Source organism: Muscardinus avellanarius (assembly GCF_963383645.1).
Source record: "Muscardinus avellanarius genome assembly, chromosome: 7".
NCBI lineage: Eukaryota > Metazoa > Chordata > Mammalia > Rodentia > Gliridae > Muscardinus > Muscardinus avellanarius.
In genome coordinates this window covers 34876343-34903731 of record NC_137793.1, presented here as the reverse complement: position 1 = coordinate 34903731, position 27389 = coordinate 34876343, and the positions used below count along the sequence as shown (strand labels likewise).

Genomic DNA, 27389 nt, shown 5'->3' with positions numbered 1-27389 from the left:
AATTTTAGTTGGAGTCAGGTGAAATCTCAGGGTAGTTTTGATTTGTATCTCTCAGATTGCTAATGATGTTGAACATTTTTATACATTTATTGACCATTTGAATTTCTTCTTTTGTAAAGTGTCTATATAGTTCACTTACCCATTTTTGATTGGGTTGTTTTCTTAGTGGTGAGTTTCTTGTGTTCTCTGTACATTCTCCATATAAGTCCTTTATTGAAGGAATAGTTGGCAAAAATTTCTCCCATTCTGTAGACTCTTTTGAGGTTTCTTGATAGTTTCCTTTGCAATACAGAAGCTCTTCAATTTAATGCAATCTCACATATTGATGCTTCTATTAATTTCTTGAGCCTTTTAGATCCTGTTGAGGAAGTTTTTACCTGTGCCTCTGTGTTGAAGTGTTGGACGTATGTCCTCTTCAAGGTGCTGTAAGATCTCTGGTCTGATATCCAAGTCCTTGATCCTTCTTGAATTGACTCTTAAGCAGGGTGAGAATAGGCCAACAGCCAACATCATAATAAATGGGGGAAAAAACTGCAAGAATTTTCACTAAAAACAGAAACAAGACAAGGATATCCACCATCACTAACTGTTTTAAATATACTACTTGAGAATCTAGCCAGAGGAATAAGACAAGAGAAAAAAATCAAAGGAGTACAAATAGGAAAGGGAGAACTAAAACTATCCCTCATTACAGATGGCTTGCTACTATACTTAGAAGACCCAACAATCTGAATGAAAAGAGCTTATAGAACTGATCAACAAATTCAGCAAAGTATCTTCCTTAGTCATAGAAGCAATATTTCTCACACTGCAAAGGAATACAGACTTAATCAATCTGTAAATGAATATATACTTATATCAGTCTACATTATATGGAGAGAGGGGTAGAGATACTATATATTGCATCAAAGTTTTCTAATTTATGTAATTACTTTGTGTGTGTGTGTGTGTGTGTGTGTGTGTGTGTGTGTGTGTGTGTATGTGACTAGGGATTGAACCCAGGGATATTCTACACTCCCAGTCTTATTTTATTTTTAATTTTAAAACACATTCTCACTAAATTGCTGAGGCTGGCCACAAACCTATAATCATCCTGTCTTAGCCTCTCAAGTACTGGAATTATAAGTGTGTGCCGCCACTCCTGGCTGTAATTTTTTTACTTGTGGTACTGAGGATAAAACCCAGGGCCATTGACCCTCTGAACTACACCCCCAGCCCTATTTTTTAGTCTTTCTATTTTTTTGGTACAGGGTCTCAATGAGTTGTGAAGGGCCTCGCCAAATAACTGAGGCTGTCCACAAACCACGATCCACTGGTCTCAGTCTCCCGAATGCTGGGATTACAAGTGTGTACCTCCACACCCAAATGCAATTAATTTTGAATTTATGGAACTTTATAGTTTATTGCACTCAGAGAAAAATATTCCAATATCCTAATATATATATATATATATATATATATATATATATACATATATATAGAGAGAGAGACATATATATCGTGTGTGTGTGTGTGTGTGTGTGATTATAGGGATTAAACTCAGGAGCATTCTACCTTTGAGCTTCACCTCAAAACTTTTTACATTTTATTTTGAAACAGGGTCTAAGTTAAAATGCACTGACCTCTAAGCTGAGATTCTTCTGTCTTCGCTTCCCAAGTACTGGGATTCCAGGCCTCAGCCACCATGCTCAGCTCACATATTTTTACCTATGGTTGTAAATATGTGCTAATATATTTAGAATAGTAAAAAATATTTGCTCTATCAAAACGTATACATATATAACATTTTTTATTTTTTTTTTCAGTACTTGGGGTTGAATCTGGGACATTGTACCTCCAAGCTATGCCCCAAGTGCTAATTTTTTCATTCTTTATTTTGAGATAGGGTCTCACTAAGTTGTAGAGGGCCTCACTAAGTAGCTGGTGCTGGCCATGAACCTGTGTTCCTCCTGTCTCAGCCTCCCAAGTACTGGGGTTACCAGCATGCGCCACCACGCCTGGCTCATATATAACATACTGATAGACAGACACTCTTCTCTTTTTCTCACCTATTGTGTAAGATCACTTTCTCCATTTCTCTGCCTTCAATGCCATAGCAAAGGAAATATTTTAGTCCTAACTGACCTAGTACTATTTGGTCAGAAAATTCTAGCTGAACATTTGTATAATTAAGGTGGTATTCCTTGTCAGTTGGTATAAACTGTTTGGTGACTAGACCTTTAGCTTTGTTAGGAAACTATTAAAGAATGAAAGAATAAAAGAACTAATCTGCATGGATTCCAAGTCATTATCCATATTAGGTTAAAGTCATCAATGAGTTCAATTTCTAGTAAAAGTTCATCTGGATAATTATTATGGTAGATGTTATATGAAAATATCACTAGGAAGGAAGTTTAGCTCAGAGATTAATTTTGGTCTCAGCTAAAGTGTATAATGTTCTTATAAATCCAAAACCATGTGAGGTAATATATTTGTCAAATTGTTGTGTACAACACAGTAAATAGTTTAAAGGTGACCCAGTACTTGTGGGCTTATAGTAACAACATGAAACATATTCTCCCAACTGTCAACATTATAATTTTTAGCATAATTTTTATATTTCTTCTTGAAATCATAGAGAAAGTGTACATCTCTGTCTCTTGAAAATACTCTAATTTAAAATTCAGTTTGATTTTCATATTTACTGAAATGTTTTTGTTTTATGCACACTACTTCTGAAAGTTTCACATGAATACCATTGGCAAGGAAGACAGAAAACTTAATAAAACATGGAAATGGCAGAAATATCTTGATTTAATACAAATCACAGAATAATTTTTGAATGAATCATTTATAGGTATATCCCAGGGCACCATAAAACTCTACAATGAGACTTTTTCTCAGATGGATCTTCATTCTTGGAAATTAGGTCTATGTTTCTTTCTTTTTTCAATATAAATCAGAACTTGAACAGAATTTATTGTTCTTCCCAGTTGCCAAAGCCTAGCAGTATCATTTCCATAATCTCGTGTAATGAGACTGTGATGGAGATTTCGTGTGCACTGAGTGAACATGAGCCAAACAGGAAAACTTGCATCCCCATGAAATACGGGCCCCGGCAGCAAACAGATCCCTGCTGCTATCCTTCAAAAATGAATATTTTGAAATTAGGAATACATTATTTTGGTCCTCTAGAACAAAAATAACAATTCAAGCATTAATAATTAATAATTATAATCTCATCTGAGACTTATTTATGGTGCTGGTAATCTGTTTTTCAATTTTAGTTTGCTCTTGGATAAGAGATCTTGATGGGTTTTAATATGTTAAAATAATGTTCTATATTCATTTGTTTGCTAAGTAAGCCGAAATTGGCTGTGTGCAGGCTCTAAGTACCCTGGACACAAAGCAGTGCATTTGTCACAGTTTTATCATGTTGTTCAGCTACAGATGAAATCCCTTGGTTCTCATTATGTAAATCAAAGAGTCATGTTGCAGCTTCATGCATCATGATATGATGTATTATATATTTAGAAAAAACACATAAAATCCCCTTTCTCCTACATCTGAATGTACTTTGCACTCACTGATTCTTGGCCGTAAGGTGGAGATTTGATTTTATGTGGTTCTTTGATTTGCTGCATTACCATATTATTCACTATCATCTGTTTTCAGTGTTTCTCCATTTGTTTGCTGGCAATGGCTGTTGAAAATGAGAACTTTTTGCTATTCCTCAGGCTTCTTTCTCACTGCACTGATCCTAAGGACCTTGTCATGTTACAGAGAGTATGTCATCCTCTTCTGTACCTTCTGTTTTGTCCAGCTTTGTGTCCTTCATTCTCGTCAGTACTTGGCATGTAAAGAATACTTGGTGATTCCCACTATATCCAATTGTACAGGTTATGCATTGCACAGTCAGGGAATCATTGACATTGTTGTCTATGTGTATGAACCCCTAGATTATGCAGTGCCTGGCCTTTACAACTGGGCTTGGTAGCTCTGAAAATTTTTATTTCTATAGCTCCCATTGCAGACAAATATTAAATGTATTTAATGATTTATTTATCACAATTATAATCAGAAACTTTTTCCTTCTCTCCTTTTATAGTTATGTTCAGACCTGGATACACATTATGCCTCCAGGGGAATGTATTTTCCTGTGTTATTTGGACCTTTGAGACACAGAAATCAACTTTGCCTAAATGAGCACCAGCAGAGTTAACATTTTAGCTAATTTTAACAGATGGGAAACAGATACATCACAAAAAGGAAATGCAAATGGAATGGCCAATAAATGTATGAAAACATGTTTAACATTATTGGCAATCAAAAAGATGCAAATAAAATATACACTGAGATTCTCCCTAACTCCAATTAGACTGGCAATCATCAAAGATATGAATAATAATAAATGTTGGCGAGGATGTGAGGAAATAGAAATTCATGCTTTATTGGTAGGGTTGCAAATTAGTGCACTGGCTTTAGATATCAGTGTGGAGGTTCCTCAGAAGACTGGGAATGGAACTATTATCCAGCTGTATCACTCCTGGTTATTTTTCCAAAAGGGCTGAATATTATAGTGATATATACATATCTATGATTATAGTAGCATAATTCACAATAATCAATTAATTGAGCTGTCCTATGTGTCAGTCAGCAAATAAATGGATTATGAAATTATGGAATATACACACAATGGAATTCTACTGAACCATAAAGAAGAAAATTATCTTATTTTCAGGAAACTTGATAGAATTAGAGAATATTATGCTAAGTGAGATTATCAAAACAGAAATAATGGTCACATATTTTCCTTCATATGTGGCTCCTAGAGAAAAGTTTGGGGTACAAAAGGGGCTCCAAAGTAGGAAAATCCCAGTGTAGTGATGGGGGGATCTAGAGGAGGGAAGTTGGTGGACAGAGAGGCTTGATGAAGAAAACACTTCATTGGACACTATGTACATATAACAAAATTAGCAATGCCAATGTCAATACTGTGTACGGAAAAGGATGAGACCCAGGGAGATCATCAGGAGTCGTGTGAAGTTATGCCTCTATCAACTCTGAACTTCATTATGATGCATGCTTATGATGCACCAATAAGATGAAAAAGAAAAAGAAAAAAACTAAAGAACCAGGTATTAGGAAAAGCAGTGAAGAGAAAATCTCCCTCACTGGGATTAGACAGTAAAGGGCCATTCATCTTCACTTTCTATAGGATCTACTCTCCATCCTGAAAAAATGGGTTTCAGTCTGGAGGCAAGTTCTGTAAACTTTATTATGATGTGTGGTTACAGTGTACCAACAATATATATATATATTTTTTTCTTTTTTTTTTTTTGGTGGTACTGGGGTTCCTGGAAGTCCTTCTACCTCCGGGCTACACTCCCAGACCTATTTTTACATTTTTATTTGGAAACAGTGTCTCCTAAGCCAGCGCGTGCGGCTGGCTTCGAACCTGCGCGATCCTCCTGTCTCTGCCTCCCAAGTGCGGGGATTACAAGCGTGCGCCACCACGCCCGGCCCAACAAAGTATATTTTAAAGAAAATAAGTCGAGGACTAGAAAACTCTGACCAGAAAATGTGTGGTTATAGACAATGGTTTTCCAGTGGAAAGAAGTGGGGTGTTAGGAATGGAGTGTTGGGGTTTACCTCAGTTAGGGTTGTCAAGGAATCACTTAGTTTTGTTTTGTTTTTTAAAATCTTAGCCAGGCATGGTGGTGCACACATATAAGCGCAGTACTTGGGAAGCTGAGAGAGGAGGATCACAGATATACAGCCAGCCTCAGCTACTTAGTGAGGCCCTCTGTGACTTAGTGAGACCCTGTTTCAAAATAAATAATAATAAATGGGGCTGGAGGGTGTAGCTCGAAGGTAGAATGCTCCCTGGGTTCAATCCCCAGTACAGAAAAAAAAAAAATCTTAATTATAACCTTGAAATTATATGCTCTGATTTAGAAGTCTTGTTTTGCCTCAACTCACAAAAGTTTTCAGTTTTGTATTTTGTATATTGAAGTGGACTCTACTAGTAACATTAGAAGAAGGTTAGGGTTAGCTAACTAAAGTGGTTCTGTTTGTAGGATAAAATTTTAATGTGTCTTTTCTCATTTATCTGGAATTTTTCTTCTAATTTTGGAATGTATTTTCAGGAAAATATTTTCTTAAATAATAAAAGGCATAAAAATTAAACTCCCAATACTGATGGATAATACTTAGTTTTGCAGTGAAATGTGTTTGGTGTGTGAGGGGAGAAGGAATTCCTCCACCACAAGCACACACACACAAAAAAAAGAAAAACCACGGATTCTTGTCCTAAACTAAGAATAAATATGCATAGCTTGGACAGTTGCTGAAGATTTAAAGAAGTTTATTAAAAAGATAGAAATACAGGAGATAGTTACAGCCCTGTGCTCGAGAGAGGGGCACAAGGGGGCAATTCTAATGAAAATACCAAAGAACTCCAGTTTACTGAGTGTTTTTATCCAGACCAATTCTGTGGCAGGTCCTTTGATCTGTAGATATCTCTAGCCCTATCTCTAGCCCAGTTTTCTGTTGTCTCCAGCAGGATTCACCCTGGAACAGGGGGTGGGAGCTGTCCTGCCTCCAAACACAGCCCTCTAAACCTCTTGTTCCATCCCCCAAGATGTGTGAAATTGTTTCTCTGGGATCTGGGATTTCCTCCCATCCCTGGCTTGGGTTTTCTTCCTTCTCTTTAGAAATGTAAATTACAAGTCCCTCCTTTCTGCCAACCCTGGCTTTCTTAGTATAAAAGTTATATTTTTAAAATTGGAAATCTTTCCCAATACTGATACATTAATACATTTTAAAATCTCTTCCCAATACTAGTAAACTTAGTTCATCAACATTTGTTTGTTTTCTTTTCTGTTTCCTTTTTAATAATTAACAAAAATAAAACCACTTTGTTGTGTTCATTCAGTTCTGACACTAGACTTGTAGGATCTGTGCTATTCTAGTAGAATTATAGATTCTATATACAAAAAATGATAATCCATGCATTATATAGTAGCAGCCAACTTAAAGTTATCCAGGATAGATTAACTAGTTTATAGATTTACCAGGAAAAAGTTACAGCCCATTTGAGAACAACTTCAAATTTGTACAAATTAATGAAAACACATTACACATTCCTGTTCGAAAACACACAGTAGTTAGCAGATAGCATGTTGGGTCAGCTTCATGTCACTGATGGCCCATCACCTTGTCTCTTAGACGCGAGGGTTTCTGCAGTCCCTCTATAGAGCAAAAATATCTTGGGTGCACATTATAAAGATAAACAGGGGCAGGAGAGGGCATGACCACTACAACAAATCAAACGAAGGAAAAGAGTGCCCAAGTCTCTGAATTACGTGAATCCAAATCAAGTATTATAGAAATGTTCTCAGTGAAGAAACCTACAGGAATAATAAACCTTCTTGTGATTCATGTGATATGCCAGTATACTTGAATTAACTTTTTATTGCAGAGTGATAAATTCGTTCCTAAATATTGTGTGTAGTTTAAATGAATTAAGTTTGTATGAAGTCTCTTTTGCGCCTTCTACTGAAAGTGTATTTTAGGTTATGTTTTAGCTCCTGTATGCCAACTCAACCCTTCTCCCCATTACTCTTGTAATTACAAGTTGTCAAATGTGACAGTCTTTAAGCCATCAGTAGCCTTTTAGTAATTTTCCTATATATTTAGAAAATTTTTCCACAGATATACCTTCAATTTCTTGACAGCACATTCTTTTCCTTTAAGCACATTCTCCAGTAAAGACCTATGAATAGTAAACTGCCTATTTTGTTTTCTTCATTGTCATTATTTTACATTTATTCATAAATAGAATAGTAGCTGAAATAGAATTTTAGTTTGACTTTATTGACTCAACACATTGAGAAATTTTGAAAATCAAGCTGAGACTACAATATTAAATTTAAAAACATAAAAAATAAGGAAGAGATTGGATTAAAAGCATCTTATGTCCTTATAGTTTTTAGAAGCAAGCCAAAGATAATTTTTAGTTTTAGACATTTGAAGTTCATGTGGAAAGCTGAATAATGTCATTGGAGAGATGTCCATGCTACAATCCCCTGACCCTGTAAAGATGCCATCTTCTATGGCAAAAAGGACTTTGCAGATGGGATTCTGGTAAGCATGGTAAGAAGGGAAATGATCATCAGTTATCAGCATGAGCTTATTGGAATCACAGAGTATAAAGGAAAGAGGGTAGAGGTGTGAAGATGATAGTAGGGCTGGGAGAGACATACACGTTGGCCTTGACATTGGAAAGGGACATGAATGGAGATACCTAAGCAGCCTCTAGAAGTTGGAAAACGCAAGGAAGAGCTTGCCACCAAGAGCTTTTACAGGCCACACCTGGAACTGCCAAAGCTTTGCTTTTAGTTCGGTAAAACTCACTTTAGACTTCTGACCTCTAGACTGCAAAATAATAATTGTATGTTTTTCAAAAGTCATTGAAATGACTTTTTATAGCAGCAATAGGAGGCCAGTAGATTTTACCTGAAAGTGTAAAGTTATCATACATTAAACACAATTTAATATTACTTCAAAGTACTAGAAGAAATGAGACAAGAAAATAAATTTAAATAATAAAGAGAAAAGCAAGTTGAAAAAGAACAAATAAATATAATTTAGCAAATAGGAAATCCAAAATATAACAAAATATAACAAAATGATTTAATTCACTTATAAGAATATTTATAACTAGTTTTAAAACTTTATGTGCTGTTTTTAGGAGACTCAGTGAAAGATGAAAGTGAGAAGAAAAAGATGCCAAACAAATCCTTTTATGTTACCAGTACATTAATTGCTTAATTAAATGTTACCAATACAATATTGGTTAATGTCAAACACAGATTTTTAACAAAGAAGACTTAAGAGAAAAATTCTTTACTTTACAAAGTGATAAAAACAATAATTCAAAATAAAATACAAAAACATTTATTTTAGTATAGTGTGCTCAATAACTTGGCTTTGAAGCAAACAACACAAAATTAGCAAATTCATATAAGGAAACATCAAGCAATTGATAATCTCAATAGAATTTTAGCAGTTCTCCCTCAGCAACAGGTATAAAAATTAATTCCAAATGATCAGGTCAAGTTTTATCCAAATCTTGTGGCATATAGAGAAACCACTGCTCCAAACTATTAGAGAATATGTATTTTAACACACAAGAAAATTTATAAAACTTTATATAGGTACCAAATCATAAATGCTACCCATAAGCCAAACAAGATATAAACTAAAAACTAACCATATAAATTGGTAACCTATTTCCTATTTAGTAATGATAAAAAAGAGCCTTGCTGCCTCATTCATTTAATTTTTTTTTTTTTTTTTTTTTTTTTGGTGGTACTGGGGTTCCTGGAAGCCCTCCTTCCTCCGGGCTACACTCCCAGACCTATTTTATATTTTTGAAACAGGGTCTCTTACGCCAGCGCGGCTGGCTTCGAACCTGCGCGATCCTCCTGTCTCCGCCTCCCAAGCGCGGGGATTACAAGCGTGCGCCACCACGCCCGGCTTCATTCATTTAATTTTACATTAACATTTTCTTTGAGGCTGAGGCAAATCTGACTATAATTCATGGAAGTTCTTGTTTCCATTTGGAGTATCTATATAAGATACTAGAACAGAGGTTTGATATTCTGCAATTAAATCTTGGAATTTGTAGGAATTTTAACAAAATATAGGCACTGAAGCAAAATAAAAAATCTTATACCAGTTAGAATTAGCTTGTGATGAGGTTTTATCTAAAAGAAGTCTTGTGGACCAAAACATTTTCAGCTCAGGTTTCTGCACAATACCTTGCAGTAACATCACTGTAAAAACAAACAAACAAACAAAAATAAACAAAAAAAAACATTGCTTTTATTGTTAGTGTCTTTCTGTTTAGCCTTTTATAGAAATCTTTTGGGACTGTAATCAGGAGTTATCTCAGGGTAAACACTGCAGCTGCAAGCCTCATAGGCAAGTACTTTCTTTAGGTAAAGGGGGAATGAGTTAATATCCCAGTCATCACTTGGCAGTGTCAAGTTAAATTTGTATACACTTTTTTTTTCATTTAGAAATGCCACTCAGATCCTATAACTGAAAGAGGAATTTTATTTTTAAATACAGTTTTTCAATTTTATTCACTCATAATGCAGGAATGTTTGTTGTATTATTTGCAATAGTAAAAACTGTTAGAATCTAAATGCTCGACAATAGGAAATTGTTTATAATTGCTAGCTTATAAGAGGTAGATATGAAGTTTGGGTTTCATATAGCATACCAGCAACTCTCAAAACTCTTAATGATTCTACTAAATTAAGGTCTATAAAATATTAATTAATAGGTATTAAGAGAAGAGTATTATTAGTGAATGCTCTCCAAAATATAGCAGTAAAATAAAGCCAGACTATAGAATATTATTTAAAGTCAAATGTCATCTGTGTAAGAATACTAATTTCCTCATATCTTTATTAAAGTGATTATCAGTCTTTAAAATTTTTTGCCAGTCTTATGATACAAACGTTATATTGTTTTAAATTGCATTTTTTACATATAAAACTTCAATCTGGCAATTATTTTTGTTATATGAAGTAGAGATTTTGCAATATTTTTTTCAAATGGAAAGTCATATTCACACATTAGATATTATTTTCTTATAATACAACAGTGAAGTGTTGCAAAAATTGAAAATTTTTTGAAATGTTATTTTTGAAATGATATCTATGAAATGGGAAAATAATTTTGTAAGATGATATCAGATACCAATTATTTTATAAAATTTTAATCTTTCATTTTCTTAATGCAAAAGTTAGTTATTGTTATTCTGTTCTGAGTTTTTTTGATCTTCTTGGAGATAAAAGGTATGTTTCAATTAATCTTTTATTAAAATGAGTCATACAAAATCTTATTAACTGAGGAAATGAATTTATCTTTATTTTGATTTTCTGCTTTTCTTTCTAGGAAAGATTTTTGTGTACATAAAGATGAACCATGTGATACTGTTGGTAAGTGCATGATATACTTCACATATTGGGGAATTTTGAAGACCTTGAACATATCATTTATTTAGATTAGAAAATTTTCTGAGTGTGCTAGTTTTAAGGGAATATTCTTAGAATGTCCGAGTTAGGGATTTTCCATTTATGTGCTTAATCACTTATTAACATTCTAGTTATGAAATTACCTAATGTCATGTATAAAAAACTGTATATGGAGAATTTTGTGTGTGTGGTACTGGGGATGGAACCTAGAAGCATTCTATCTCCAAGCCATACCCACCCCCCAGCCCTATTTTTTTTTTTTTATTCTTTATTCTGAAATTGGTTCTAACTGAATTGCAAAGGGCCTTGCTAAATAGTAGCTGAGGCTGTCTTTGAACCATGATCCTCCTGAATCAGCCTCCTGAATGCTGGGATTACAAGTGTGCGCCACCATGCCTGGCTGTAGATAATTTTTAAATGATGATTTAAAACTATTCATGATTTCTTCTCGTTGTCTTTCCAAAGATAAACACATACATTCTCTACTATTATTGGTAACTCAAGACAAAATATATTAACACCATTATGGTTGTCTATTTTTCAGGAAAATTAATTTACTTTTCATATTATGCACACTTGAATTTCTTTGCAGACCATATCAAGAGAAGGTCCATCAGATTTGCCTGATGTGTGGAAATTTCTTTGTACATAAGATACCAAGTGTTTCATGTTTTGAGTTAGATATCTAAAATTTCTAAAATATATTTCTAAAATTTTAATCACTCTAACATGGAAGCGTGTGATTATCAGTAAAGCTTGGATCAGAACAGTAGTACTTTATGCTTCACTTAAGCAGCTTTGTTTATCATCAGCGCCCCCTACTTCTCCAAGCCCCCTTTAGTAAAACTCATTGAGAGCTTGTGCAAATGAAGAAATGAACAACTCAGGCCCCGTCTGTATGCTTAGTCTAGGCCTATCAAGGGCTTATTTCAGGACACCATGTAAGTCAGTTAAGCCTCTGACATCGCCCTATTCGGGATGTGAGACCGATTGGCATCATCAAGCTAAAGAAAGATACATTTCAATAGTTAGAGCTGGTTTATATAACTGGATATCGGTAGAGAGAAAGGCAACCTAATCATTTTAACCATAAAGGAAACCAGTGTTGGGATGAAATCTGTCTTTTTACACTACAGAATGTAGCAATAGAAGGTACTTTTCTCCTGGATGACATTCTTAAGTCACTACATCATCTAAACTTTAAGTCCAAGCTAAGGTTTAGGCTTATGCTGCTGCTGTTCCTACTGCTTCTCTTACTCCTAGTCCTCCCACTCCCCCTTTTTTTCTCCTTTTTTTTTTTGTTATTGTTTTGTAGTACTGGGGATTGAACGTAGGGCTGCTCTACAACTGAACTACATCCTCAGTACTTGTTTAAAAAATAACGAAAGAAAAAAGAAATAGGGTCTTGCTAAATTTTCACATTCTGGTGATCCTCCTGTTTCAGCCTCCCAAGTACTGGGATTATAGGTATATACCACAGCAGCTGGCACACTTGGTTCCTGATATGTGAGCCATATATTTATTCACAGGAAAAAATATGGAACAATTTTAACAATTTCTTTATTATTAAGAAAAATACTGACAAATTTCTGTTATTATTATTATTATTATTATTATTATTATTATTATTATTATTAGTGGTGGTACTGAGGTTCCTGGAAACCCTTCTACCTCGGGGCTTCACTCCCAGACCTATTTTATACTTTTTTTTTTTTTTTGGAAACGATCTCCTAAACCAGCAAGGCTGGTTATAAATTATAAATTATAAATTGGTCTAATCAGTTTGGAAAACTTTTGGCAGTATCTACTATAACTGGCATATGTGTCACCTATGACCATTAACCATCTTCAGGTATATACCTAAAATAATACTATGATCACTAAAGCCATGTAATAGAGCATGAATAGTTACCAATCAGGAATAAATGAATTATGAAAATTTGATTGATCATCCCAACATTTTGGAGGCTAAGACTAGGATCACAGTTCTCGGACAGCCTCAGCTACTTAGTGAGGCCCTTTGCAACTCAGTGAGACTCTGTTTCAAAATAAAGAGTAAAAAATAGGACTGGGGGTGTAGCTCAAAGGTAGAATGCCCTTGGGTTCCATCTCCAGTACTGCAAAAAAAAAAAAAATTGATTAATCAAGAAGCAATTCTATGTCTATGTGGTGTATATAAATAAATGCATATGTGTGCTTATATTTTTGTGTCTCTAGAGAAAGAAATAAAAGGATAAACAGCTAAATAGTGTAATGTATTGATAATTTTTATTGTAGTGACTTAGATAGCTTTATATTATAATGTGTAGAGCTGTGAGGCAGTGCAGGTATTGAAAAGCATCACGTTGTAGGCAAGCATAGAGATGATGGATCAGAGCCTTAACCTTTGAAGAACTGCAACATTTTGAGTTAATATTTCTTAGACCATGTTAAAATTATAAATTAGTTGTTTTGACCTGTATGAATATGCTCAGGGATCCTTTATTTATTTTCTTCTTCTTTTTTTTTTGGTGGTACTGAGGTTCCTGGAAACCCTTCTACCTCTGGGCTACACTCCCAGACCTATTTTTTTATATATGTATTTTTATTTGGAGACAGAGTCTCTTAAGCCAGCGCGGCTGGCTTCAAACCAGTGCGATCCTCCTATCTCTGCCTCCAAAGTACAGGGATTACAAGCGTGCACCACCACGCCTGGTTTGGGATCCTTTATATACAGAACGTAGGTAAAATTCTCAAGTTTCACATCATTATCTTTTCCCAGAGAGCAATTTTTTTTAATGATCTTTCTTTTCATTGGATATAGCCATTTGTATGGAGGGGCAAAGGGAACATGGTACCACACTCCCCATAAACACAAACTTTTTGTAGAAGCTTCAGTTTGGAAGCCTCACCTTGAACAGGCATTTTCATATGAGGTTAGAAAATGCCCACAATCCAGTGTATAAGTGCCAGCTCGGAATTCTGTAGTTGACTTTCTTTCTGTAGGCTCAAGGAAGGATTTTTCTTCTTTGTGACCTCACATGTGCCCTAAGTGGGATTTTTGTTATTAATACCCTAGGACTTACATGTAGAGATAATTTGCAACCAGAATTTTTTCATCACTGAAAGAGGAGTTCCGAGGAAACTTTTAAAGCATTTTTGTATGTAGATTTATAAGTCAAATTTGCTCAGGGTTCACACTAATTTGGAGAATTGGTATTATGATATGACACCATAAACTTTTGTTTTAAATAATTTTGGAAACTGTCTTGTAGATGTTTAGAGTGTCTGTATGCAAGAAGCCAGTGATTTTTACTTTTTGGTCTTAACACTCCCTTACATTATTGAGAATTACAGCATAATCCCAAAGCCCTTTTAGACAGATTATATTTATAGATTGCTGTCATATTAAAAGTTAAAATAAAATTCTCAAAATTATTTTAATTAATATGCCAGGCATGGTGGCGCATGCTTGTAATCCCCACACTTGGGAGGCTGAGACAGGAGGATCGCACAAGTTCGAAGCTAGCCTCATCTACTTAGTGAGGCTCTCAGCAACTTAGTGAGACCCTGTTTCCAAATCAAATATAAAATAGGTCTGGGAGTATAACCCAGAGGTAGAAAGCCTCTGGGTTCCACCCCCAGCACCACCACCCCAAAAAATTATTGATTAAAACATACTCATCAGTTGTTAGCATATTAAAATTGAGTATATTATTTAAAACAAGACCCAAAATGAGAAGAAATGCCTTTGTTTAATGTTTTTGAAATTTTTCTTATGTTCCTTCTGTAGGCAATAGCTGGACTCTCCTATCACATATCTTCCTGTATATGTAAGGTGTTCCTATTTTGGTTGACCTGTATGGGGAGATCTGACCTGAGATAGACATGTAGTTGTGAAATAGAAGAGTGTGTTCAGATTATGGTAGAAGTTCAAGTGTTAGTGTCTTAAAGGTTTGCATAACGAAGAATCCAAACACTTATAAACTCATACTCTACTACATTATTATCTATTGTTATATCTTACACTTTAAGTAGATATTTTAATTATACCTGACCTTTTAACATCCATTTTGGTTAATGGATAAAATTTAGGTAAGTGCCTTAGGCAGATCTTCTCAGTTTTAAAATATTTCACTGTATTGTAAATAGATAGAGACAGATATTATATTTGTTAATACTACCTTTCAGATAAGTCTTTAAGTGTTAGGAAACTGTCAAACTCATAGTGAAAGATTAAATTGTTCAAAATTTCAGTTTTTATTTGAAAGCTCAGTATTTGAAATGGATACTATTGGGGGAAGGAAGGGAGAGGGACATGATAGACAGACATACCCCGAGAGTTGTGTGCATGTGTGTTTCTATTACTCGATACTTCAACATGGTGCATAATTATAATGTACCGAATTTTTTAAAAAGCTCAGAATTTAGGACTGATCAAAATAGTACCATCAGGAGTTTTCTTTGTGGAGTGATAGATTCACTTTGTTTAGTTAGGAGGAAGGAGAGAGGAAGAGAGAGAGAGAGGGGAAGGGAAGAGAGACAGAGACAGAGAGAGTGAGAGAGAGAGAGGGAGAGGGAGAGGGAGAGGGAGAGGGAGAGAGACAGAGAGAGAGGGAGCACTTTTACCTTGTATGTATCTCTTGAAAAGATCTTAGAGGACCCACCCTAAAAATGTTATGGAAGCTCAGGATTTTGTGTAACTCTTTTTGAGAAATTCTCCCATAAAGTGAGAGTGATTGATAATCAGTGGGGATGGTTAGTGATCATGTGGTTTTGTTTTTTTTGTTGTTGTTGTTGGTTTTTTTTTGGTGGTACTGGGGTTCCTGGAAGCCCTTCTACCTCCGGGCTACACTCCTAGACCTATTTTTACATTTTCATTTTGGAAACAGGGTCTCCTAAGCCAACGCGCGCGGCTGGCTTCAAACCTGCACGATCCTCCTGTCTCTGCCTCCCAACGCGGGGATTACAAGCGTGCGCCACCACACCCGGCATCATGTGTTTTTACATGTGTGATTGTGTTTCATGTGAGTTTTTAGAACTGGCAAAGGCAGATTCTGATCAATAGTCCCAGCTATGATTATTTTTATAATATTTGTTGATTGGAGAGGCTATGCAACATTTACCACCAGATTTCCAGCTCTTTGATGCTCTGACCCTCCTTGTGTTCTCTTGCTAGAATTCAATTGCTTTCATATTCCTAACAGATCCTCTTTTCCTGCCTTTGAGCAGGTTGAAATGAGACAGTTTATTCTTCTGTATGCTTCTGAATAGTCTGATTTTATGACCTTGCAAATCATAAAATGGGCCTATAGGCCACCCATGAAGCCAATGCCTAAAAGTAAAGCATCCAGACACTAAAACATATTTAAATTACCCTTTTTTTGTTGACATTTACATGTGAAAATCTCCATAGACTTCCCTTTTCAAACACCATAATTCTCCAAAGCACATCTCCACAGAAGGAACCACTTTTATTGGGTACAAAGAAATGATTAAGCCACTTTTCAAGAAACAATTTTCATTAAACAGCAGTGTGGTATTTTCCTTGCATTGTGGCATCTAAAACACATAGATTTTCACAGACTAAGAATATGAAAATATATTCTGAGATTATCTTTCTAATACCGTTTTGGTTAGAACTATCTGATTTGTACCAAAAACTGTATTAGTTTAACATGCAGTTTTAGGGATTTGTAATCCCTTGAGCTAGGCAAAAAATGAAACCATTTTATTTATCAATTTTACTTTGGGAGTAAATTCTTAGCATGATTAAATTTTAAAGGGAGGTCAAATACATTTATTATGTTTTTCTCATATTCACTTTTCTCATATACCACTAACAAGCTTGTGGTAGATTCAAGATTGACATTAGGATTCTTGCCCAAGCATTGTTGTGGGACATACACTTTAGTGGAAGAAATGATCAAACATATTAGAAGCATGCACATCCTTAAATGTGTATAATTTAATATAACAAGGTTCAGTTTGAAATACTCAGAGGTCATCCTCTTTCTGTGTGATATGTTGTCATGAAATGATGCTCAATGACTAACGTAGATGTCTTCAGAGCTGCAAGTGGGATATGTTCAGTGTGATTGACACAGCCCTAAAAATGGCACTTTTAAACTTCCACCTCTGGATATTTATTCAAACACCAATCTAGATATTCAGGTGAAGGGATTTTGCAGATTTTATTAAATTTCTTCATTTAACCATAGAATATAGAAATCTAAACTTAGGATATAGAAATCTAACCAAGTTATTTTTTTTGTGTTTTTTTTAAATGGTATTCATTTAAAGTGTGCTTCATGCTCTCTTCTCCCCACCCCATTTTCCCTTCTGCCCTCCCAACAATGAGTGCCCAGGTTAACCATGCTATACTCATACTTTTACACATATTCAGAAGTAACTCCTCCATTAATCAACTCCAGCCTTCTTCCTCTCCTATCCTTCCATTCTAGCTTTACTGGGATTACCTCTCTATTCTCTGGAATCCCTCTGGTATGCCCTATGATCCCTAGTTTGGGCATACTAGAGAAAACATATGTCCCTTCTCTTTCTGTGCTTGACTGATCTCACTTACTTTAATGTTCTCCAGATCTTTCTATTTTGTTGCGAATGGCATGATTTTGTTCTTTTTTATAGCTGAATAGAATTCCATTGTGTGTATTTCCAATAATTTTGCAATCCATACATCTGTTGATGGAGACCTGGTTTGTTCCATGTTTTGGCTATTACAAATTGTGCTGCTATGAACATAAGTATGCATATGTTACTGTAGTTCTCTGATTTCAAGCCCTTTGGAAAAATACCCAGGAGTGATAGAGCTGGATCATATGGTATATCTATTCCCAATTTTCTAAGGAATCTCCACACAGATCTCAATAGCACCTGAACTAGTTTGCACTCCCACCAACAGTGTAAAAGAGTTCCTCTTTCCCCACATCCTTGCCAGCATTTGTTATTTGATTTCTTTATGCTTGTCACTTGGATTGGGGTTAGATGGAATCTCAGTATAGTTTTGATTTGCATTTCCCTGATGACTATTGATGTAGAACATCTTTTCATGTATCTATGGGTCATTTGTATGTCTTTTGTGAAGTGTCTTCAGTTCCCCATTTCTTGATTGGGTTGTTTATTTTGCTAGTGTAGAGTCTTTCAAGCTCTTTGTCTATTCTGGATATTAGCCCTCTATCAGAGTGGTGGCTGGTAAAGAACTTCTCCCATTCTGTAGGGTTTCTCTTTAGGTTCTTGATGGTTTCTTTTCATGAGAAAAAATTTTTAGGTTGATGCCATCACAGTTGTTAATTCTTGCTTTAATTTCCTGAGCTTTGGAGGTTTTGTTGAGAAAGTTACCACCTGTGCCAATATGTTGTAGTGTTGAGCCTATGCTCTCCTCTAATAACTTCACAGTCTCTGCTCTAAGTTCTAAATCTTTGATCCATCTTGAGTTGATTCTTGTGCATGGTGAGAGGTAAGGATTTAGTTCCATCTTTCTACAAAAGGATAGCCAGTTCTCCCAGCACCATTTGTTGAAAAGGCTGTCTTTTCTCCAGCATATGAATTTGGCCCTTTTGTCACAGATTAATTGACTATATAGGTGTGTGGGTTTGTTTCTGTATCTTCTAATCTGTTCCACTGGTCAGTATGCCTGTTGTTGTGGCAATACCATGCTGTTTTTTTTTCTACTATTGATGTATAGTATAATTTGAACTCTGGGATTGTGATGCCTCCTGCATGGTTCTAATTGCTGAGAATTGCTTTGGCTATTCTGGATCTTTTCTTTCTTCATATAAAATTCATGATTCTAGGTCTATGAAGAATGCCATTGGTATTTTAATGGGAATTGCATTAAATCTATAGATCACTTTTAGTGGAATGGCCATTTTGATGATATTTATTCTGCATATACTTGAGCTGGGAGATCTTTCCATCTTCCAAGGTCTTCTTCAATTTTTTTCTTTAATGTTTTATAGTTTTCTTTGTAGAGAACTTTTACATCTTTGGTTAGGTTTATTCCTAAGTATTTTATTGGTTTTGAAGTTATAGTGAATGGAATTGTTTTCTGTATTTCTTTTGTTGTAGATTCATTGTTGGCATAAAGAAAAGCCACTGATTTTGTATCTTGCAACTTTGCTGTTGGTTAATCAGCTCCAGAAGTCTTTTGGTTGAGTTATTTGGGTCTTCTAGATAAAGGATCATGTCATCTGCAAATATATATATATATTATATGTATATATTTGGTGGTACTGGAGTTTCTGGAAACTCTTCTACCTCCGGGCTACACTCCCAGATCTATTTTTATACTTTTCTTATTTGGAAACAGGGTCTCTTAAGCCAGTGTGGCTGGCTTCGAACCTGCGCCATCCTCCTGTCTCCACCTCCCAAGCGCGGGGATTACAAGCGTGCGCCACCACGCCTGGCTAAAGATAGTTTTAATTCCTCTCTTTTTATTTGAATTTCTTTGATTTCCTTGTCTCGTCTTATTGCTGTGGCAAGAGTCTCAAGGACTATATTGAAAAGGAGTAGTGATAGTGGGCATCCTTGTCTTGTTACTGATTTTAGAGGAAATTTTTATAGATTTTCCCCATTTAATATGATGTTGACTTTGCGTTTGTTATATATTGCCGCAATGATGTTGAAATATGTTCCTTCTATTCCAATATTCTGCAGTGTTTCTTATCGTAAATGGGCGTTGGATTTTGTCTAATACTTTTTCAGCATCTGTTGATATGATCATGTGGTTTTGTTCTCAGATCTATTTATATGGTGAATAACATGTATCGATTTGCGTATGTTGAACCAGCCTTGCTTTTCTGGGATGAAACCAACTTGGTCATGGTGTACAATTTTCTTGATATAGTTTTGAATGCATATAGCTAGGATTTTGTTTATAATTTTTGCATCTATGTTCATTAAGGATATTGGTCTGTAATTTTCCTTTCTTGAAGTATCTTTATTTGGTTTGGGGATTAATGTGATACTGGCCTCGTAGAAGGAATTAGGAAGAATTCTATCTCTTTCAATTTCCTGGAATCAGAGTTGCTAGATTCCTCCCGCCATGGTCCCTGGATATGTCTTGGGTCGTAAGCTATATTTATTTTGTTTATTAAAATGCTGCCTTCTCAGTAGTTGAACTTAATTTGTTTCAGCTACTGAGATATGCTGCATCCCTTCATCGCCATTTTGAATCTCCCAAGTTAGTTATTTGAAACAGAGGTGTGGAACTAAATTTTGCCAACAACCTGAATTGAATTTGGAAACTAATTCCCCTGAGCATCTAGGCAAGAGCTCAGCGTGGGTGACATCTTTGTTTTGAGGTTTGAAACAGTTGTAAAAGACACTTGAACTAATAATTATGGTTAAAGTAAAGAATAAATTTGGAAGCTCCAAGCAAACTATCCATATGATCATTGTGTATTGGGACATATTTTTATATATTGATCAGAAATTTAAAGTACACATTAGAAATAATGTTAGAAATATTAAACATCATATTTCTATAGCTTCAATATTTCAGTACTTAATCAACTGTCAATAATAATTGGATATATTAGAAATAAACATCTGAGAAGCTGCTACATGTAGCGGAAACTGTTTTACACCATTTCTCTCAACCTGCTTTCCTTAAATCTAAGATATCCAGTGTAATGATTTGAGTCAAATATATTACATATGTAAAGGGTGATAATCCTTATTGTGTGCAAAATTCTTATATATAAAAGCCTAGAAACAGAAAATAAATTGGAACTCTATTTGCTTTTCCTTTACAATTTTTCTTCTTTTATTTTAGATTCTCTCTCTTTTGCATTTATTCAGTTTCAGTATTTCAGCATCTATCCTCTGTCTGTTGTTTTAGGTGCTATGTACTAAAGTAAAACTAACCTATTTGTACATTCTTTTTAAGCCTTTTCTTTTATCTTGTCCCTTTATTATTCTTGCCCAATTAATTTAAAAGATTTTTATATTTCTTCCCAGTAATCTGAGTTTTTATTTCATAATTATATAATGGCTCCCAAGAATAAATATATTGACATATATCTCTTAACTATCAGGAAACCTGAATCTAGATACTAATGGGAAAACAAGTTTTTGGCAAATTTTAGTGATTTTCATTTGACCAGGAGACTCTATTTTGATGTAAAGTAGAAATTTTCTACATTGTTTACCTTTGCTCATTTAGAGTATTGAAAAATATTGACAATTTATAAGTCAAGTTTTTAATTAAATTAATATGGTGTTAATATCCATATTATTGTATATTAAACATAGTAAATAAATTGAATCAAATATTAAAAATATTCAAAGGAGCAAATAAAAGACAGAAAAGGGAAACAAAGAAAAGGAAAATAGAGAGTATAGACATTAGCCACAAAAACAACCAACTGTTAGACCTGGACCTTAGTATGTCAATGATTATATTAAATATGGTTTAAATATAGCAATTATCAAAAAAAGACAAATAGAATGGATTTTAAAACTGGGCACCACTCTTTGCAAGACTCCTTTCAAATAAAGTAAGAATGATTGGTAGGTTAAGAACAAAAGGATAAAAAGATATACTCCTTATAATGAACAAAATTAAAAAGAACCTCAAGTGGCTATATTTTTATCAGAAAATGTAGATTTCAGAAAAATAAATTTACCCAGAATTAAGAAGAACATTACAGAATAAGAGTCAAAACCAAGAAGATATAATGGTCTAAATAGTTCAGTACTTAACAATTAAACTTCAAATTTCATGAAGTAATAACTGATAGAACTAAAAGGAAAAGTAAGCAAATTAGAAATTATATTTGGAGATGACAACATTCCTCTTAGGAATAGTTAGAAATGGTAAACAGGAGATCAACAAAGATACAGAGAAATGAAACACTACTAGTTAACGTTTATACATTGTTCTACCCCCAAATAAGCATGCTTTCCAAATTATATAGGCTTTTTTTTTTCTAACATAGAACTTTTTTTGTTCACAAAACAACCTTACGGCTTTAAAGAATTTAAAATCATAGAGATATGCTTCTGGAGATAATGGAAGCATAGTAGAAACTAATTATGAAAACATACAGAAAAATATTCTCCAAATATTTAAAAAATACAAACATACTTGGAACCCAGGGGCATTTTTCACCTGAGTATTACCCTCACCCCTTTTCATTCTTTGGAATTTTATTGGTACAATATGATTATATATTATAGTTAGACTCAAAGCGATACATTCATATGTGTTTGTATGATTTCTCTGAACCTCACCCACTATACCCTTTCCTCCCCATACATGCTTGTATGTATTGAAGCATTACTGACACCTTCATATATGGACATATATTATTTGGTTTGTGTTTTTCTTCAAGCCTCCCTTTCCCCTTTGTCCTTTTCTGTTCCCTTTCTACTATTCTACTAGTTTCATTTCTTATTATCATCAAGTTCCTTTTCTTTACTATTTTCTTTCTAACTTGCACATATGAGAAAAAAAAAGAACCTTTACTTTTGAGACTGGCTGATCTCACTTAGAATATTCTCTAGTTCCATCCATTTTTCTGCAAATGACATAATTTTGTTCTTCTTTATTATTGAGTAAAACTCCATTGTATATATTTACCACATTTTCCTTTTGTTTTGAAACAGGGTCTGGCTAATTTACTGATGCTGGCCTTGAGCCTGTGATCCTCTGTCTTAGTTTCCCTAGCACAGGAGTTACAGGCATGTACTTCCCTGCCTGGCAAATATAACCTAATCTTAGATAATATATGGGTTATACAACAAATTTCAGGGGAAATTAGGAGATATTTTCAACTGAAAAAGCCTGAAAAATACAATACAAATTAGGGAAGCATATAGAGCCCGGCTTAGAGAGAAATACATAATGTTAGATGATTTTTTTACTAGAAAACAAAAAAAATCTCTGTGTTAGATTTCCATTTATTTATTTTGCGGATCCGGAGATGGAACCCAGAAGCATTTAACCTCCGAGCTTAACCTCCTGCCCCATTTTTTATTCTCTATTTTGAAACAGGGTCTCACTGAGTTGCAAAGGGCCTCACTAAGGAGCTGAGGGTGGCCACGAACCGTGATCCTCCCAGCTCAGCCTCCCAAATGCTGGGATCACAAGCGTGTGCCACCACGCCCGGCTTAGCTTTCCATTATTGTCATAAATACCTGAGATAAACTTATAAAGAAAAAAAGATTTACTTTTGCTTTCACTCTCAGATCCATTGGTTCAGTTTTCTTTCTATCTAACATGAGGCAGCACATCATAGCAGTTGCATGGGATGGAGCAAACTATCCTCCTCATGGCCAGGGAGTGAAAGAGAGGAGAAAGGAAAGTTGGGGCCCTATATCCCCTCCAGGTACACCTACTCAGAGACCTGCCTCCCATGGAGAGTCATAAAGTCTGCAAACTTTTGAGACTGTTTCATTTCGAGATTTTTCCGAGCATATAGATCAGAAGTCATTTATTTTCATTGCTGAGTGGCATTTCATTACATGGCTGTCTTACAGAGTGTGTATCCATTTGTTTATTGATGAGCATTTGGAGTACTTCCAGAGTTCGGCAACTGTGAACACACCAGGTGTAAACATTTGTGAGTAAGTTTTGGGTGAACACAGTTTTTCCTATGTAAACATAAGGATGGTATTTCCAGGTCACATGATAATAAGAAGCTGCCAACCCATTTTTGCAAGTTTTTGTGAAAGTTTGCATTCACAGTAACAATTACTGTCAGTATTTTAAAATACACTCCTTGGAAGGAGCTTGTAATGATATCTCATTGTTGGTTTAATTTGCATATCATTGATAATAAATACTGTTGAAAACACATGTTTTCATGTGTTTGTCTTCCATATATCTTTTTCAGTGAAGTGGCTCTTCAAGTCTTGCACATCTTTTAATCAAATCGATTGATGTTCACGTCTAGCACATAGCACAGGGGCTTGATCATCCAGCTGTGTATTTCTGTCTATTTCTGACTAGAAATGAATTCCTGGTGGAGAAGATAACCCCTTTTCTATGGCTCACTATGGAAGAAAGGGTTTCTCTCCCTCAAACTTGGCTGTGATTGTCTATCTAATTAGATACTGTCCAGAACATAGGTCAGGCATTGTGTGTCTGTCTCCTTTGGCTAACTATGTTACACGGTTAAGAACTGGATGCATAATTCTTAGCATTTATCATAGTATGTAGTTGTTCTCTATGTATTTCTCTTCTCAAAATCATTTATTAAATATTAATTTTAATTATATTTTTCTACTGAATACTGTTTTAAAGCAGCTAATAAACACTGCATGAATATTAAATATGCCTAATATATTCTTGGGAAACCAAAACCATTTTATTTTAGAAAACTTCCTTATATAATTTTGTGAGCTTTAAACTTGTTTTTATAAAAATTAAGAAAAGACAGTTTTGTGTTAGCTGCACATTGACACAGTGTCATCAGTGAAAATAATTGTTAAGCATTTACTATGGCCTTCAAAAGACATCACATCTTTTAATCTTTCAAGAATTTACTGTTATAATAGATTATAACTTATTTTTACAAAGAAAAGGAAGTTTAATATTTTATAGTTCCCATAGTTACCATAGTTGCCAGCATATGCTTGAATATGTTATCTAAATTAATAATCTCAGAAAAGAAAAAACTTTATAGTCTTAAAAAAGCTAAAATTGAGGCTTAAGTTATTTGATAGAAAAGCATCAATTATTATTTTTAGGCAATCTCTTTTTTTAAAAAAGCTCTATTAAGCACTGGGTGTGGTGGTGCAATACTTGGGAGCTTGAGGCAGGAGGATCTCAGATTTGTGGTCAGGCCTCAGCAACTTGTGAGTCCCTCTGCAACCTAGTGAGATCCTGTTTCAAAATAAATAATAAAATAGAGCTGGAGGTGTAGCTCATAGGTATAATTCCTCTGCGTTCAATCCTCAGTACCACAAAAAAAGCATTATTGAGATATAATTGATAACACACAAGCAAAAAGACTTATTTAGAGTAAATAATTTAATGAGTTTGAACATAAGTATCAATTCTTAAAATTTCATTCTGTATGTTTTGCATTTTTATACTTACTGCAAAAAGTTATTTGTAAACTTCAATCAGAATTTTAGAAAGTATCAAAGATTTTTATAAAAAGAAGTTAAGATGTTATGTGTTGAGAGTCATTTGTCTTTAAGTAAATATTTTGTTTTAAAATTATGCCAAAACATTATATTAAACTTCAAATTTAGATGATATATAGTTGAGATTTAAGAACATAAGATAGCTTCAATTATTTTGAAATTATGATATTATTTAGATCTCTTGTAAAATTTCGTTACTTAAAAGATACTCACCAGCCAGGCATGGTGGTACATGCCTGTAATCTCACTATTTGGGAGGCTGAGACAAGGGAATTGCAGTTCAAGGCCAGCCTCAGCCACTTAGTGAGATCCTAGGCAAAGCTCTGTTTAAAAATAAAAAATAATTTTTAAAAAGGGTTGGGGCTGATGCTCAGAGGTAGAGTTCCCCTGGGTTCAATCCCCAGGACCAAAAATAAAAATAAAAAATAAAAAAACCCTAAAACCAAAAATCAGCAAACACAAATTCACACTGATCATACTGAATAGAAAACAAGTCATGAAGAGTATCAAAGTAGTTATAAATTTCATGGTGAAAAAAAATATTTGTTAAACTGTTTTGAAGTTTGAGTTGGTCTGTACTTACAAGTGCAACTATCCATGTTTTATCAGTTATGCTAAAAATTAATTTATTCAGTCTTGTGGTAGCAAGATATTTTTAGTTTTAATTGCCCTTTTTTCATGCCTTCAGGATATGATTACGTTATAACATTATAAAAATGTGTTAGCCAAAATTCCTGATTTATATGCAATCAGAACACTTTTAAATTTTTCCAGCTGTATCCTTAAACTTACTTCACAAACGTCTTTAACTGTGATTCATTTTACCTATTTTTTTTAAACTCAGGACAGTTTGTTAATCTCCAAGGCTGATGAAATCATTAAGCCTAATTCATTTCTTTTGCTCGTGAGTAAAGTCATAGGGACACTCTAAAATGCTGATTTACAGCCAGGCATGGTGGCACATGCTTGTAATCTCAGCACTGGGGAGGCTGAGACAGGAGGATCGCAGTTCAAGGAGGGCATCAGCTACTTAGTGAGGCCCTTTGCAACTCAGTGAGACCCTTTTTTAAAATAAAGAATAAGCCAGGCTGAGACCTTGTTTCCAAATAAAAATATAAAATGGGTCTGGGAGTGTAGCCTGAAGATAGAAGGGTTTCTAGGAACCCCCGTACCACCAAATAAATAAATAAATAAATAAATAAATATAAAATAAAATAAAGAATAAAAAATAGAACTGGAGGTGTAGCTCAGATGTAAATGTTCCTGGGTTCAATCCCTGGTACTGCAAAAATAGAATAGAATAGAATAGTGATTTACCTATTCTCAGTTAACATAGTGATGAGAATAACAATTGTCAGGTGTGTTTATATAGACTGTGAAATAAAGTTTCTATTGCTGATTTATAAGAGCTAGTCCTGTAATCTACCACTTTTGGCTCTCTCAGTATAGTGGCCACAGCCACTGTATTTTCAGAGTTGCACCTAATTTCAGATTCATAATTTCAGGCAACATACTTTAATAATGATTTATAAGTGATATATAAAAACCACAATGGTGTATATTACATTTTGACTTAATTGAAACTAAGGATTTGAGTTTATATTCTAAAATCATCCAAAAACCTGCTCATATTTTTGGAAGAGGGAAGAAAAATAAGTGTGAAATCGAATCTATGTGAACTACAATAGCAGAATTACTATACTAGCCTGCAGACATAATTTTCTGAGTTACTCTTCCTTCCATATAAAAGTAATCCTTTGCATAATTTTAATGTGGGGAGAAGTTTAGTGGATAAATCTCAATGGTGTCGTTTACACAAAAGCTTAAGGGAAGTAAAAGCAGGGCAACAACAACAACAACAAAAACCTATTTGAGATGTGTTCTCTACTTGACATCCTTCCCATCTCTCAGAGGAGCAAATTTAGAGATCAGCCACCTCTGCTTATTCTAGTCACCCTCTCTTGGACTCTCTATCACATTTTTTTTCTTAACATCTACTTGAACCACCTTTCACCTCTTACTTTCTGCATCATATTACTGTTTAAATTAGATGCTTGCCAGAAGTTTAGAAGTGCCCTATGTATACTCACTTGTCCACAGTCCACTGACTTTTGATATTTTCATCACTCCTTAAGATGATAAAATGAGTAGTTCACTGTTTTATTTTTTAGAAACTCAATTTAAATATAAGATGCACACTTAAAAAAAATCATTCCTATTCCCATCTGTACTTAATTTTGTCTCCATACACATAACAGG

The 27389-nt window shown here is 34.5% G+C and overlaps 1 protein-coding gene across 1 annotated transcript in view; it reads left to right on the top strand.

Annotated features, from left to right (window-relative positions):
- Window positions 1–27389, top strand: part of ADAMTS19 (ADAM metallopeptidase with thrombospondin type 1 motif 19) — a gene marked incomplete at both ends in the record, with an annotated part of 271867 nt that overhangs the window by 88112 nt on the left and 156366 nt on the right. The window contains one exon of the mRNA XM_080698493.1: window positions 10954–10997. Within this exon, the coding sequence (XP_080554619.1) occupies window positions 10954–10997 (44 nt within the window). The remainder of the gene's footprint in view (window positions 1–10953; window positions 10998–27389) is intronic.